This window comes from Ornithorhynchus anatinus, chromosome 13 (genome assembly GCF_004115215.2).
Source record: "Ornithorhynchus anatinus isolate Pmale09 chromosome 13, mOrnAna1.pri.v4, whole genome shotgun sequence".
NCBI lineage: Eukaryota > Metazoa > Chordata > Mammalia > Monotremata > Ornithorhynchidae > Ornithorhynchus > Ornithorhynchus anatinus.
The window spans coordinates 38,498,290-38,511,343 of record NC_041740.1 but is presented as its reverse complement, the minus strand read 5'-3'; the positions used below and the strand labels follow the sequence as shown (position 1 = coordinate 38,511,343).

Sequence of the window (13,054 nt, the reverse complement as noted above, 5' to 3'; positions counted from 1 at the left end):
TTGCTGATGCCATCCCCCGAGGGCCAGAAAGGCGTAGGAGGGAGGGCGGGGAGACAGCTGCTCCCCAGATCGGGGAGTGAGGTCCTGGGTGATAGCCAGGCCTGGGAAATGGTGCAGTGTTTAAACTTCCAGGGGGCTGACTCCCTTTCATTCCCATTTTCCATCCCTACCCCCCCCCCCCCCCGAGAAGCAGCATGGCGTAGGGAGTCAGAAGGTCATAGGTTTTAATCCTGGCTCTGCCCCTTGGCTGCTGGGTGACCTTGGGCAAGTCATTTCACTGGGCCTCAGTTACCTCATCTGTAAAATGGGGATTGAGACTGTGAGCCCCCTGTGGGATAGGGACTGTGTCCAACCGGATTTGCTTGTATCCACCCCGGTGCTTGGTACACTGCCTGGCACTTAGTAAGTGCTTAATAAATACCATGATTATTATTATTATTATTATTAAGGCAGCTCCCCCTTCAGCTCCCAGGCTAATGGGGTGCAGGGGTCCTCGCCCCACTCCCAACGCCCACCTGTTACATTGATGGGGCACGAGAGAGCAGATGAATACAGCTGTCCTATACTTGGGTTGTGATCAATCAGTCAGGTAGTGCGCGCTTACTGTGTGCGGAGCACTGTATTAAGTGCTTGAGAGAGTACTATCTAACAGTTTTGGTAGCTAGTGGGTAAAACTGCAAGCTAGACTGTAAACTCCTTAAGGGGAGGGAATCACGTCCCCCGATTCTACCGTAATCTCCCCGTTGCTTAGCACCGTGCTTGGCTCTCTAGCCTGGGTCAGAGAAAGCCCCCAATGCAACACCAGACTAGGACGTTTCCTCGGTTTCTTTATTAACATAGAAAAAGGGCCTGGGTGAAAGGGTCCATATAAAGCCTTCGGATGGAATACTGATAAGAGGTTTTGGCTTTGCACGAGCACGAGGTCACAGAGGTTAGGTCCACGGGCGGGCACGGCCCCAGCCAGCCCCTTGCCTCCGGTCAGGCCCGCCGAGCCCACGCGGGAGCCCAAGGGAGTGGGCCCAGCGGGCAGCCGGGGGAGGAGGGCCGGCGCCCGGGCGGCTGGGATGGGGCGGAGGTTAGACAGGGAGAGAAACACGGCAGAAGGTGTGAGAGGGTTAGATAAGCAGCAGGAGGAAGCCCCACGGCCTGCGAAGGCCAAACCCGGTTCCAGAGGGATCGGGGGGCAGGCCGGCGGGGTGGAAGAGGGAGCTGCTGCAGACACGCCGCCGCTGGGGGTGGAGTTGGGGGGCAAGGGTTGTCCTTGCTCTCCCGATCGGGGAGGGGGGCGCAAGGCCCCAAGGCACTGGCCGAGACCCGCGTGGTCTCTTTTAAGAGTCAGGGAGAAGGGAGCTGGGCTCACCCCAAGGGCCCAGCAGCGGCCCAGGGCCGAGGGGGCACCGGAGGGACGTCGGTTGGTCTGAGGGAGGGGACCTGGGCCTCGGTGCTGACCAGAGATAGGCAGGAGGAGTGGGGTGTGGTCCTGAAAGGGGAAGCAGGGGTCTGGTTAGAGCCCCAGTATCCTGAGAGGGGGAATGCCCCCAACATTCCCGAGAGGGGTTACGAGGGGGACCCGGTCCCCAGTGGCTCTGTGGGGCGGTGTGGTTCAGGAGCTGGGGGAAATGGTCGCTGCCTCCTCTCCTCCCCCTGAGGAGAAGGCAAGACGGCCAGCAGAAATCCTGGACTCCTGAGGCCATATTCCTTGGATCCTGGGCAGGGAGGGGCTTTCCCCAGCGCCGGACGGCGCCTCGAGCCCCCCCCCCCCCCGCCCCGGTCCCTGGGTCACGTTCGGCCGGGCAGCCCCGATACCGACCCTCTCGGGGCGTGCCCAGCGCCCGCGTGGTCTTGGCCAGCCCCGTGCTGGCCCTGCAGGGGCCGGGCTGGGGGCCACGTGTTAGTTGGTGAGAGTGAGGACTAGAGGGAGAGTGGGAAGCAGAGAGGGAAGCGAAGGCCGAGTAGGTGCTCTCCTTTCTCCTTCCTCCGAGCCGGCCGGACGCTCAGTCCACCGACTCGCAGATCTCGTCCACCACCGTGTTGAAGATGTGGGGCTGGTCGGCATAGACGTGGTGAGAGGCCCCCTCGATGGCCTGTGGGGGGAAAGGATGATGGAGTCCTGAGGGTGGGGCCTTCTCCAGAGCGGGGGTCCTTTTACTCAAGGACCCAGGATCCCCCCTCAACCCTCCTGGAGCCCCTGGGTGTCCTGAGGGGCCCCTGGAGACCACACGCGGCCTCCTTCAGTGTTCCCGGGGCCCTCCATCTCCCACCCCGATTCCCTTCCCATCTTCTCCTGGTAGGATGCCCTCGAAGGAGCAGGGATCGACTGGCGGGGGTCGAGTGTGTGTGTTTGTGGTCGGGGGGCTGCCGGTGGCCCTGACTCGTGCCCTCCCCACTGACCCTTCTGCGCCCCGGGGCCGGTCCGCCCGCCCAGTGCCCCGGGAGAGGCCGCGGCAGCCACGACGTACCACATCACGCACGTAGGAGTCCGGCCGCTGCAGCTTCACCTTCTGGCCGGTGCTGGTGTCGATCCAGGTGTTAGACCCGTAGATCATGGTGATGGGCACGTCCTTCCGGATCAGGTGGATCCGCTCCAGCATGGGACGCCGCGCCCAGCCGAACGACTCCATCATGGCTTTGAATGCCGTCTCTCCGCTGGCAACAGGAGAAGCCGGGGGGAGTGGGAGGAAGGGGTGTGTGCCCACGTGATGCCAAAGGGAAGGTGAACAAGGGAAATAAGGATTTAGGCCTCTTGGAGGAGGTATGATTTTAAGAGTGCTTCGAAGGTGGGGCGAACGGCGGTCTGTTGGATATGAAGCGGGAGAGAGAGTTCCAGACCGGATGGAGGATGTGAATAAGGGGTTGGTGGTGACAAAGATGAGGAACACTGAGTAGGTTGGCATTAGAGGACCAAAGTGTGCAGGCTGGGTTGGAGTAGGAGATTAGCAAGGTAAATTGGAGGAGGAGAGCTGATTGCACTTTGCTCACGTTACAGATGGCGTGAGTCCCCATTCACCCTCTCGTTGGGGCAGAGTCAATCATATTATTGAGCGCTTACTCTGTGCCCAGCACTGTATTAAGCGCTTGGGAGAGTACAGTGAGAAGCAGCGTAGCCTAATGGGTAGAGTACGGACCTGGGAATTAGAAAGACCTGGGTTCTAACCCCGGCTCCGTCACTTGTCTGCTATGTGACCTTGAGCAAGTCATTTCATTAAGCTGATGGTAAGGAATTGTTGTTTGAAAGGGAGATGGATGGGCAACCAGTGGAGGATTTTGAGGAGTGGAGGGTCATGGATTGAGTGACTTTTTATTATTTTTTTTTTTAGGAAAATGATCCAGGCAGCAGGGGGAAGTATGGACTGGAGCGGGGGAGACAGGAAGCAGGGAGGTCAGCGAGGAAGCTGATGCAATAGTGAAGACAGGATATAAGTGCTAAATGGACTACATGGATGGAGTTCCAGGACTAGGGCATTGGGGGAGATGAAATAACCGAGGGAGGGAAAATCCTTCCTCTCCCTACAGACCAATGAACCATCCTTTGAGAAATCCTGAGAGCTACCCAGTCCTCCTTGCCGGAGGGTCCCAGGAAGGAAGGGAGAGGCAAAGATTAACTTCTGTCCTGATTTTACAGGTGGATAGGGGAGCTCAGGCATCTCTTTCTCTCAGAGGGGCTGGGATCTTGGGGTTCTCTCTAAAAATTTCGTCTGTCTTGACCCCGGTCACCCCTTCCCCGATCCCTCCTCCATCCCCTGGCAACGGTTTTCTGGCGGGCTCCTCCTCACCTGGGATTTTGGGCGTTGCAGTGGTAGATGTACTCTGATATCGTGTCATCGTCAAAGAAGTCGGCGAACTTGCGCTTGAAGTCAGGGCGGAATCGCTGCACCAGTCCCGGGCCTGGGGGTAGGGGCAGAGGAGCTGGTTAGTGCCTGCTTAGGAATTTTCCAGCAGCGGGCCCAAAGATCCTCCCTGCCCTTACTTTTTTTTTTTTTTAATGGTATTTGTTAAGCGCCTACGACACGCCGGGCACTGTACTACATGCTGAGGTAGGTACAAGATAATCAGGTTGGGCACAGTCCATGTCCCACATGAGGCTCAGCCTCTTAATCCCCACTTTACAGATGAGGTAACTGAGGCAATGAGAAGTTAAGTGACCTGCCCAAAGTCCCACAGCAGACAAGTGGCGGAGCCTACTGTTGGAGTGTACTCTCCCAAGTGCTTAGTACAGTGCTCTGCACAATAAGCGCTCAATAAATACGACCGAATGGATGGATGAATGAACGAATGAACACAGGTCCTCTGACTCCTAGTCAGTCAGGCGATCGTATTTGTTGAGAGCTTACTGTGCGCAGAGCACTGTAGTAAGCACTTGGGAGAGTCCAAGTATAAGAATATAACAGATACATTCCCTGTTGACAGCGAGCTTACAGTCTAGAGGAATCTGTTAGTGAAGGATGATTGGGGAAGAGAGCTGATTTCCTTTTAATTTCCCCCAAAGGGGAGAACTGGTAGTGAGAACTGAGAATGGACTTATTTTTCAGCTCTTGAGCAGCATGGCCTAGTGGACAGAGCACAGGCCTGGGAGTCAGAAGGACCCGGGTTCTAGTCCCGGTTCCGCTGTGTGATCTAGGGCACGTCACTTCACCGCGCCTCAGTTACCTCATCTGGAAAGTGGGGATTACGACTGTGAGCCCCACGTGGGACATGAACTGCGTCCAACCTGATTACCTTGTATCTCCCCCAGCGTTTAGATCAGTGCCTGGCACGTAGTAAATGCTAAATAAATACCACAAAATAAATGAATAAACAGTACTTACCCCAGGGCCCTGCTACCCTCAGGACCGCTAACGGGTTGGAACGGCCCAGGACGGAGACCACGGCTTTGACCCAGGTTGGCGGCCCCCGGATCTCACTGGGGTCTGTTGGCCGGAGGGGGAACCCCCACGGGTCCACCAGGATGAGGTGTTTGACTCTACATTTTGGGTGGGGAGGCGAGAGAAAAGAGGAAGGTGGCGGGACAGGGGAGAAGGCATCAGATCGGAGGCTCCGCCCTCCCACGCCTCCCAAAAAGGCGCGGACACAGACCCGAACGTTGGCTCCGGGCTGAGCCGAGGGAGGCCCTTCCCTTACCTGTCGGGATACTTGATGGAATAGGAAGTGGCCAGGAAGCCCCCCAAGCTGTGGCCCAAGAGGATCATGTGGGGGATCCCCATGGCCTCGCGCCAGGACTCTATGGAGGAGACGAACTCGTCCTCGGCCCCCTCCGCGTCGCGGGGGAAAGGGGGCCGCGAGCTGCGGCCGAAGCCCAGCAGGTCGAAGGTGTGCAGGGTGCGCCGGGCGCTCAGCGAGTCCATGTTGAGGATCCAGAGCCCCACGCCCCCGCCGAAGCCGTGCACCAGCACCAGGGGCGTGCGCTCCTGCCGCTCGGGGCTCAGGGTCACCGTCCAGATCTTGTTCTGGTTCGGGAGGGACACGTACCGGGCCAGGAACTTATTCTGGAGACCTGGGGGAGGCGGGCCAGAAGCCAGAGATAATTATCCGGAGCCCGCCCACCCACCCTGGGGGTTGGGGGCGGCCCAGACCGTGGCCTAGTGGAAAGGGGACGGGCCCGGGAGTCAGAGGACCTGGGTTCTAAGCCCGACTCTGCCGCCTGTCTGCTGGGTGACCTTGGGCGGCTCACTTCACTTGCCTGGGCCTCCATTTTCTCCTCTGTAAAATGGGGATTAAATACCCGTTCTCCGGCTGCTTTAGACTGTGAGCCCCATGTGGGACAGGGACTGTGTCCAACCTGATTATCTTTTATCGAAGCCTTATCCTAGCCAGGCACTCCCCACTGCTAGCCCAGCCCCACTCCTTTCAGATCACAAGCAACTGCCTGCAGCAAATATGTTCAGGTTTTTTTTCTGGGAATTGGGGATTTGAACTCCTAGCAGAAAGGCAATCAAAGGAACAGAAACTTATCCCTTCCTGTAATAAGGAAGTATATTTTCTTTTCTGTAGGCCCACGGGCCCTGGCCTATAACTGAGACTCAGAGCCGGGGCGGGGAGGAGGGGCTCTCCCCAAATATACCAGGTCAGCGAGGGCCATTATGGGATGAGAAAGCACACTTCCCATTCTGCTGATTATCATCACTGTGCCGGGGGAGACTTTCCCACGACAAATGGGGGCCATGCTGCCCCTGGTGATTTAGAAAGAGGGAGGGCAGCGGGGGAAGGGCCTGGAACTATCCCCGGGCCTTGGCACTGACTGCCCAGCTCCTGACTTGCTTCCACGGGAAGTGATTCCCTGGAGGTCTTGGGGTCACGCTTGGCTAGTCCGTGGCCTTGGATTAGACTGTGAGCCCGTCAATGGGCAGGGATTGTCTCTATCTGTTGCCGAATTGTACATTCCAAGCGCTTAGTCCAGTGCTCTGCACATAGTAAGCGCTCAATAAATACTATTGAATGAATTAGCTAAAGGACATGGTGGCTTTTAGCTCCGCAACCTTCGCTTCAGCTCCACTCCCTCCATGAGTGGGATTATGGCCAAAATAGTGCCGAGGAGCTGGGAAAGGGGGAAATGTGACTAGCTTCGTTCTTCCCTTCCACCCACTGGTCGCCACTCCAGCCCCACCCGCCTCAAGGCGGGGCGAGAGAGTCTGTGACCGGCACCCCAGGGTGGGGGGAGGTTTGGTCACCAGTCTTTCCCTCCCACTGCCGCCACTGGGTCTCAGTTGGGGTCAGGATGAACCTGAAGGGCAAGGGGAGGACGACAGCAGGAGAGGGAGAGAGTACAAGTAGAGGGAGAGCAAGAAAGGAGGAGAGAGAGAGACTCTGAAAAAGGAAAAAAGGCAGAAAGGGGGAGAGAGAGGGCCAAGGGATGGTGGTGACAGGCGAGGGGCAGAGAGAAATAGACTAATTTCCTCGAGGGCAGGAATTGTCTCTACTAACTCTGTTATACTCTCCCGAGTGCTTAGTCCAGTGCTCAGCACAGATTTAGGGCTCGATAAATGCCATTGACTGATTGAGTAGGTGAAGCAGGGAGTGGCTTTTGAAAAGAATTGGAACATTGGGAATTTTTGTTTCTGGGTTGGGTAGGGTTGGAGTAAGATTCACTGTTTAACAACATTAATTTTCTTCTATTCGTTTCCCGCCCTGGAGTGTAAGCTTCTCGCGGACAGGGACTGCCTTCGGCTTACACATATTTTTGGTATATTCACAAAGAACCTAGTAGAGCGCTACATACAAAGTAAGTGATCCACAAATACTACTCATAATGAAATAAGGACCCAGAAAGGCCAAGGACTTTTAGTAACAGACAGGGACGAGAGGGACATCAAGTGTGGAGGAAAAGAAGAATGAGAAAGAAGTGAGGAAAGGTGCCGGGAAAAGACAAAAGGAATAGAGAGAGGTGAACATGGGAAGCATCATGGCCTAGTGGAAAGAACAGGGGCCTGAAAGCCAGAGGACTTGGGTGTCTATGAAATAGTACTTATTAAGTGCTTACTGGTACTCTACTTAGAACTAGGGTTGATGCAAGCTAACCAGACTGGACACAGTCCATGTCCCACGTGGGGCTCAAAGTCTTAATCCCCATTTTACAGTTGAGGGAACTGAGGCTCAGAGAGGTTACGTGACTCGCCCAAGGTCACCCAGCAAGCAAGTGAGAGAGCCAGTATTAGAACCCAGATCCTTCTGACTCCCAGGCCCGTTACTCTTTCCACCGGGCCACGCTGCATCCACAAGCCAGGGTGGGGGCGACGGGTAGGCATACAGAGATCATTGATCCATTCTGCCCAGTGACAAGCGGAGTTAGATTTCTCTTGGCCCAAAAGAACATTCCCATCACGCGCTCCTGTCAGGGTGGTCAAACCTTCTCTGGAAGTGCTTAACAAATTACCGCAATTATAATGAGCATGGAAACAAACAGGCCAAGAGAAGAGTTCTGGAGTAAGTGAGGAAGGTGGTGAGAGAGTTTCAGTCGAGGAGAAAGGAAAGGCAAAGGAGTGAGAGGCACACGCCATGCTGACTCCCTCCCCTCCTTACACTGGAGGATCCGGGCTTCCACATTCTTCAGCTGAGACATGGAGGTAGGACGCCAGGCAGGTAGCCAGCCGCTCAGCCAGCCTTGGGGCCTGAGGAGAAATAATATTAATAATAATAATGCTATTTGTTAAGCGCTTACTCTGTGCCGAGCACTGTACTAAGAGCTGGGGTATATAGAAGATAATCAGGTCCCTCATGAGGCTCACAGTCTAAGTAGAAGGGAGAACAGGTATTTGAATCTCTACTTTGCAGATGAGGAAGCTGAGGCCCAGACACGTAAAGTGACTCGCCCAAGGTCACACAGCAGGTACGTGGCGGAGCCGGGATTGGAATCCAGGTCCTTGACTCCCAGGCTCCGGGTTCTGGCTGCTTCCACAAGCCAGGGTGGGGGGCGACAGGCAGTCAGAGCTCATTGATGTTTCCTCCGATGACAGGAGAAAGATTTTTCCCGGCCCACAGGAACATTACCATCCCGCTGTCTCCCGCGAAGCCACAGTATGGTCAAGCCTACTCTGGGGGCAGGAACTGTACAGCCGAAAACCACTCCCTTCATCTTTAAAGCCCCTGCTTTCCTGGGAGCTCTGGGCAATCCTGTCGTATTCCGGTCACGTGGGCAAAGGCCGGGAAGCCAGTCTCCAGTTGCAACCCAGACCTTGGGCTGACTCATTTTTTTTGCCGCGCAGAGGGAACTGGATGGGGGCCGGAGCTTTGGGTACGATCAGGAGACTCGGTTGTGAAACCCGGCCTTTTTCCCTGACCGCAAGGCACTTCCTCTCTGTGGATCCCCCAACAGAAGAACGAGGAGAGAAACACCACTTCTTTCCCTCCCAAACTCTTTCTAGGTTTGAGCACCATCCAAGCTCCTCCGGGTACCCGAGGTTGCCTGTGCTGTGGCCTGCCCCCTTCTTTTTTTTTAATGGTACTTGTTAAGCATTGACACTGTGCCAGGCACAGTGGGGTAGATGCAAGCTAGTCAGGTTGGACACAGTCCATATCCTCTTGGGGCTAACAGCCTCAATCCCATTTTACAGATGAGGTAACTGAGGCACAGAAGTGAAATAGCTTGCCTAAGGGTCACAAAACAGACAAGTGGCGGAGCTGGGATTAGAACCCAGGTCCTTCTGACTCCCAGGCCTGTACTTTATCCTCTAGGCCATGCTCCTTCTCTAAATAACTTAGTCCTGGGCAGGGAGGGAGACAAATTTGCCCTGTGCTCATCCTTCTCCTCCCACAGGTGGGTGGGAGGGGGCCATCTTAGTTGCCGGTGCTGGGACAGGGACTGGCCAAATTCACTTCTTGGAAGCATTTCAGAAGCAGCGTAAACAGATTAAAACGTGAGCCCCATGAGGGACGTGGATCGGGTCCAACCCGATTAGCTTGTATCTATCCCAGGGCTTAGTAGAGTGCCTGGCAAATAGTAAACACTTATCAAATACCATAAAAAATAAATTTTATTTTTCCTTCAGTGGGCCTGCCTGGCGAGAGTCTCCCTGGGGTGGTTTGCTTTTGGACACCCAGGTGTGTTTGCCACCCTACAGCAGGATGCTAGCCCTACTTAAAAAAGTGTGTGCGTGAGAGAGAGGCATAGATGGGCACGGGGTAGATGGGGGATTCTTCACTTCAATTTACCAGGATGGCTTATTTGTTCTTGGCATACCACTTCCCTTCAGGATCTGGGAACAACAGGGCTGAATCTCTGAAGAAAGCCCACAGCAATTAAGAATGTGGCGGGGGAGAGGTTGGATTTTTTAATGGAATTTATTAAACGCTTACTATATGCCAGGCACTGTTCTAAGCGCTGGACTAGATATAAGCTAATTAGGTCGGACACAGTCCCTGTCCCGCATGGGTCTCCCGGACTTAATCCCCATTTTACAGATGAGGTGAATAATGATGGCATTTGTTAAGCGCTTACTATGTGCCAAGCATTGCCCAGAGAAGTGATTTGCCCAAGGTTACACAGCAGACAAGTGGCAGAGCTGCTATTAGAACCCAGGCCCTTCTGACTCCCAGTCCCATGCTCTACCCACTAGACCATGCTGCTTCTTTTTTTTTTTCTCCTTTCAGGGAAACCCTCCTGGTGAGGTTTAGTGGGAAATAAAGAGGGACACTGAGGCTCAGCCAGGACCCAGCCCAGTTACACGGCAAATTGGGGGGTTAGGGGTGGGACCCAGACCAGATTCCAGCCATCCCATCTGATCTCTGCCAGTATCCCAACGTAGTACACTGGAACTCTAAAAGCAGCGTGGCCTAATGGAAAGAGCATGGGGCTGGGAGTCAGAGGGCCTGAGTTCTAATCCTGGCTCCGCCACTTGTCAGCTGCGTGACCTTGGGCAAATCACTTAAACTTCTCTGGGCCTCGGTTACCTCATCTAGAAAGTGGGAATGAAGACTGTGAGCCCTATGTGGGACTGGATGATCTTGCATCTACTCCAGCTTCTAGTACAGCGTCTGGCATAGAGTAAGTGCCTAATGGGCACCATTAAAAAAACACACTCAAAACACTCACAACTGTATCCGGACTCCAAATAAGGAGGTGACTTCTCCAAGCAGTCGCAGGGAGACATGGCGCTACCTTCCTTGGCTTTGAGGATGGAGTCCCTGCATGGGTGCGGATCAGGGCGAAGGTCCCAGGGACCGCGAGGTTTCCGGCCACTAGGGATCCCAGGCGCAACCCCAGACAGTTGGTGTTCCCGCGCCAGGCAGAGCAGGATGCCTTTGGGAAGACGTTCCTTTAAGGAAGTTTGGCCCTAAGCCTCTCCCTCGAAGCGTCCTCCGCCCCGTCTCTCAGAGGGGGAAATAGGAGAGGGGCAGGAATGGCCCGGGACGAGGCAGGGCCTGGGAACGGCGCCCGGAGTTCTGCGTCTGAGGCCCTGGCCATTGTCTCGGTCCACCCCTGCCCCATTCTGGTGGTGATGAATGGGGCTGTGGGCAACGTGACTTCACTGCCAATAGCCAGGCCCTGGAAGCCAGGGCTCCTCTCCCCCTGCCACAGGAAGCTCTCCGCTCTCTGAGAAAACTGGTTTTGCTTCTGGAGGCGACGGGGCGGAGGGCCCACCGGGGGAAGAATCCTGCGGGTTGGGTCGGTCCCGTCACCTCTGGCCAGGTTGCCGAGTCATTCCCCAAAGAGCAACTTTTTTTAATCGGACACGGAGCCTCCGGCAACCCGTCGGCCTTGAACCCCAAGGTCGGGGTTCAGACGAGTTCAGGGACGGAGCTCAACGCGCCGTTAACAAACCCCAAGCTACCGTCACGAATTAGTCAAGGGCCGAACCGTCTCCCAGCTGCAGCGTGCGGCTGGTTGCTCGAAATGATGGCCAATATTCCCCTTAGAAAGTTCCTCACGGCCCAGAGCTCGCTACCCCATTGATCCACTCCCCTCCTGCAACTCTGAAAGTGGAAGCAGGCCCGGCCGGCTCCTCTCCGCACCCGGCAACTTAATTGGCACAGAACCGCAGGGAGCCTGTCCTTGTCCTCTCCTTACACCTCCGCTACGGATCTCGGACCTCAGCGGCCGCCCGACCCCCCGAGCCGGGCGAACTAGCTCCCGGCTAGTTCGGAGAAGCGGCGTGGCTCGGTGGCTTGGGAGTCAGAGGTCGTGGGTTCGAATCCCACCTCTGCCACTTGGCAGCTGGGGGACTGTGGGCCAGTCACTTCCCTTCTCTAGGCCTCAGTTCCCTCATCTGCAAAATGGAGATGAAGACTGGGAGCCTCGCGTGGGACAACCTGCTGACCCTGTCTACCCAGCGCTCAGAACAGTGCTCTGCACATAGGGAGCGCTTAACAAACACCGACGTTATTATTACAACTCGCAGTAGCCACACAAGGAGATGAGAGTGTGGGGAAATAGCAATGCATTTCTGCCCTCTCTCTGCCTCTTCTTGGCCAAGGCAGGAAAAAACAGGGGCCAACCCACAGCCCTCCCTTAAAAGAGAGGAGAAGAGACCTCCCCCCCGCCTAAAAATCAGCCCTCCTGCTGCAAAGGGAGGGGAAGAGAGACTGAAAGAGGGGAGAGATCAACTCACGGCTGCTCCAGGTCATCAGCCATAGTAAACAAGCCTGGGCTGGGGGAGCCCCGCCTTCGTCCTGATGCGGGGATCAGCTGGTTGAGGGGCGGTGCAAAGATCCGCGGGGAGAAGCAGGGGCAGAGTCGAATGACCTGCCGAGAGGGGTTGGTTTCTCCGGCGAAGCTCAGCAGGGTTATGAATGAGTGGGCGGGCCCAGGGTGGGCAGGGGGTGGAGCTCCCTTGGAAATGCCACCCTTACGGACCGGTGCCCTTTGGGCATTGGGTATTCACCCCGCAGCACTTCGTCGATTCATCCCATAGCACCTGCCCTTTTATTGTTGCATTGCACTCCTTCCTTCAATGGTATTTATGGAGCGCTTACTCCGTGCAGAGCCACTAAGCACTTGGAATGTCCAAATCGGTAACAGATACAGTCCCTGCCCTTTGACGGGCTCACAGTCTTAATCGGGGGAGAAAATTTTGGTATTTGTTAAGCACTTACTATGTGCCAGGCTTAGTACACTAAGTGCTGTACTTAGGGTAGATAGAAGCAAATCCGGTCGGACACAGTGCCTGTCCCACACTGGGCTCACAGTTTCAATCCCCATTTTATAGATGAGGAAACAAGGAGAGAAGTAAAGTGACTTGCCCACGATCACACAGCAGACAAGTGGCAGAGCCAGGATTAGAACCCATGACCTTCTGTATCCCAGACCTGTGCTTTATCCGCTATGCCATGCTGCTTCTCAAAAGCGCTTAGTACAGTGCTCTGCACACAGTAGGCCCTCAAGAAATTTGATTAAGTGACTTCACTGGGCGCGTCGTGGGTTCGCATCCCGCCTCCGCCACTTGTCAGCTGTGTGACTGTGGGCAAGTCACTCAACTTCTCTGGGCCTCAGTTCCCTCATCTGTAAAATGGGGACGAGGACTGGGAGCCCCACGTGGGACAACCTTGTTCCCCTTGTATCTACTAAGCAACGGGTAAGATACAAGCTAATCGGGCTGGGCACGGTGCAGCTCCCGGTTTTCATCCC

At 55.5% G+C, this 13,054-nt stretch overlaps 1 protein-coding gene across 2 annotated transcripts; it reads right to left on the bottom strand.

Annotated features, from left to right (window-relative positions):
- Nucleotides 1-810: 810 nt before the first annotated feature.
- Nucleotides 811-12,164, bottom strand: ABHD4 (abhydrolase domain containing 4, N-acyl phospholipase B). Of its 2 annotated transcripts, none has more exons than XM_007664067.4 (7): nt 12,039-12,164; nt 8,014-8,102; nt 5,119-5,491; nt 4,806-4,960; nt 3,774-3,885; nt 2,460-2,646; nt 811-2,084 (listed from the first exon to the last, which is right to left on the bottom strand). In XM_007664067.4, exons 1-7 carry the CDS (start codon nt 12,059-12,061, stop codon nt 1,995-1,997), a joined length of 1,029 nt encoding a protein of 342 aa, XP_007662257.1. In that variant the 5' UTR covers nt 12,062-12,164; the 3' UTR covers nt 811-1,994. The 2 variants fall into 2 exon arrangements, with proteins under 2 accessions (XP_007662257.1, XP_028934057.1); XM_029078224.2 differs by lacking the exon at nt 12,039-12,164 and adding an exon at nt 10,523-10,653.
- Between the last annotated feature and the right edge of the window lie 890 nt (nt 12,165-13,054).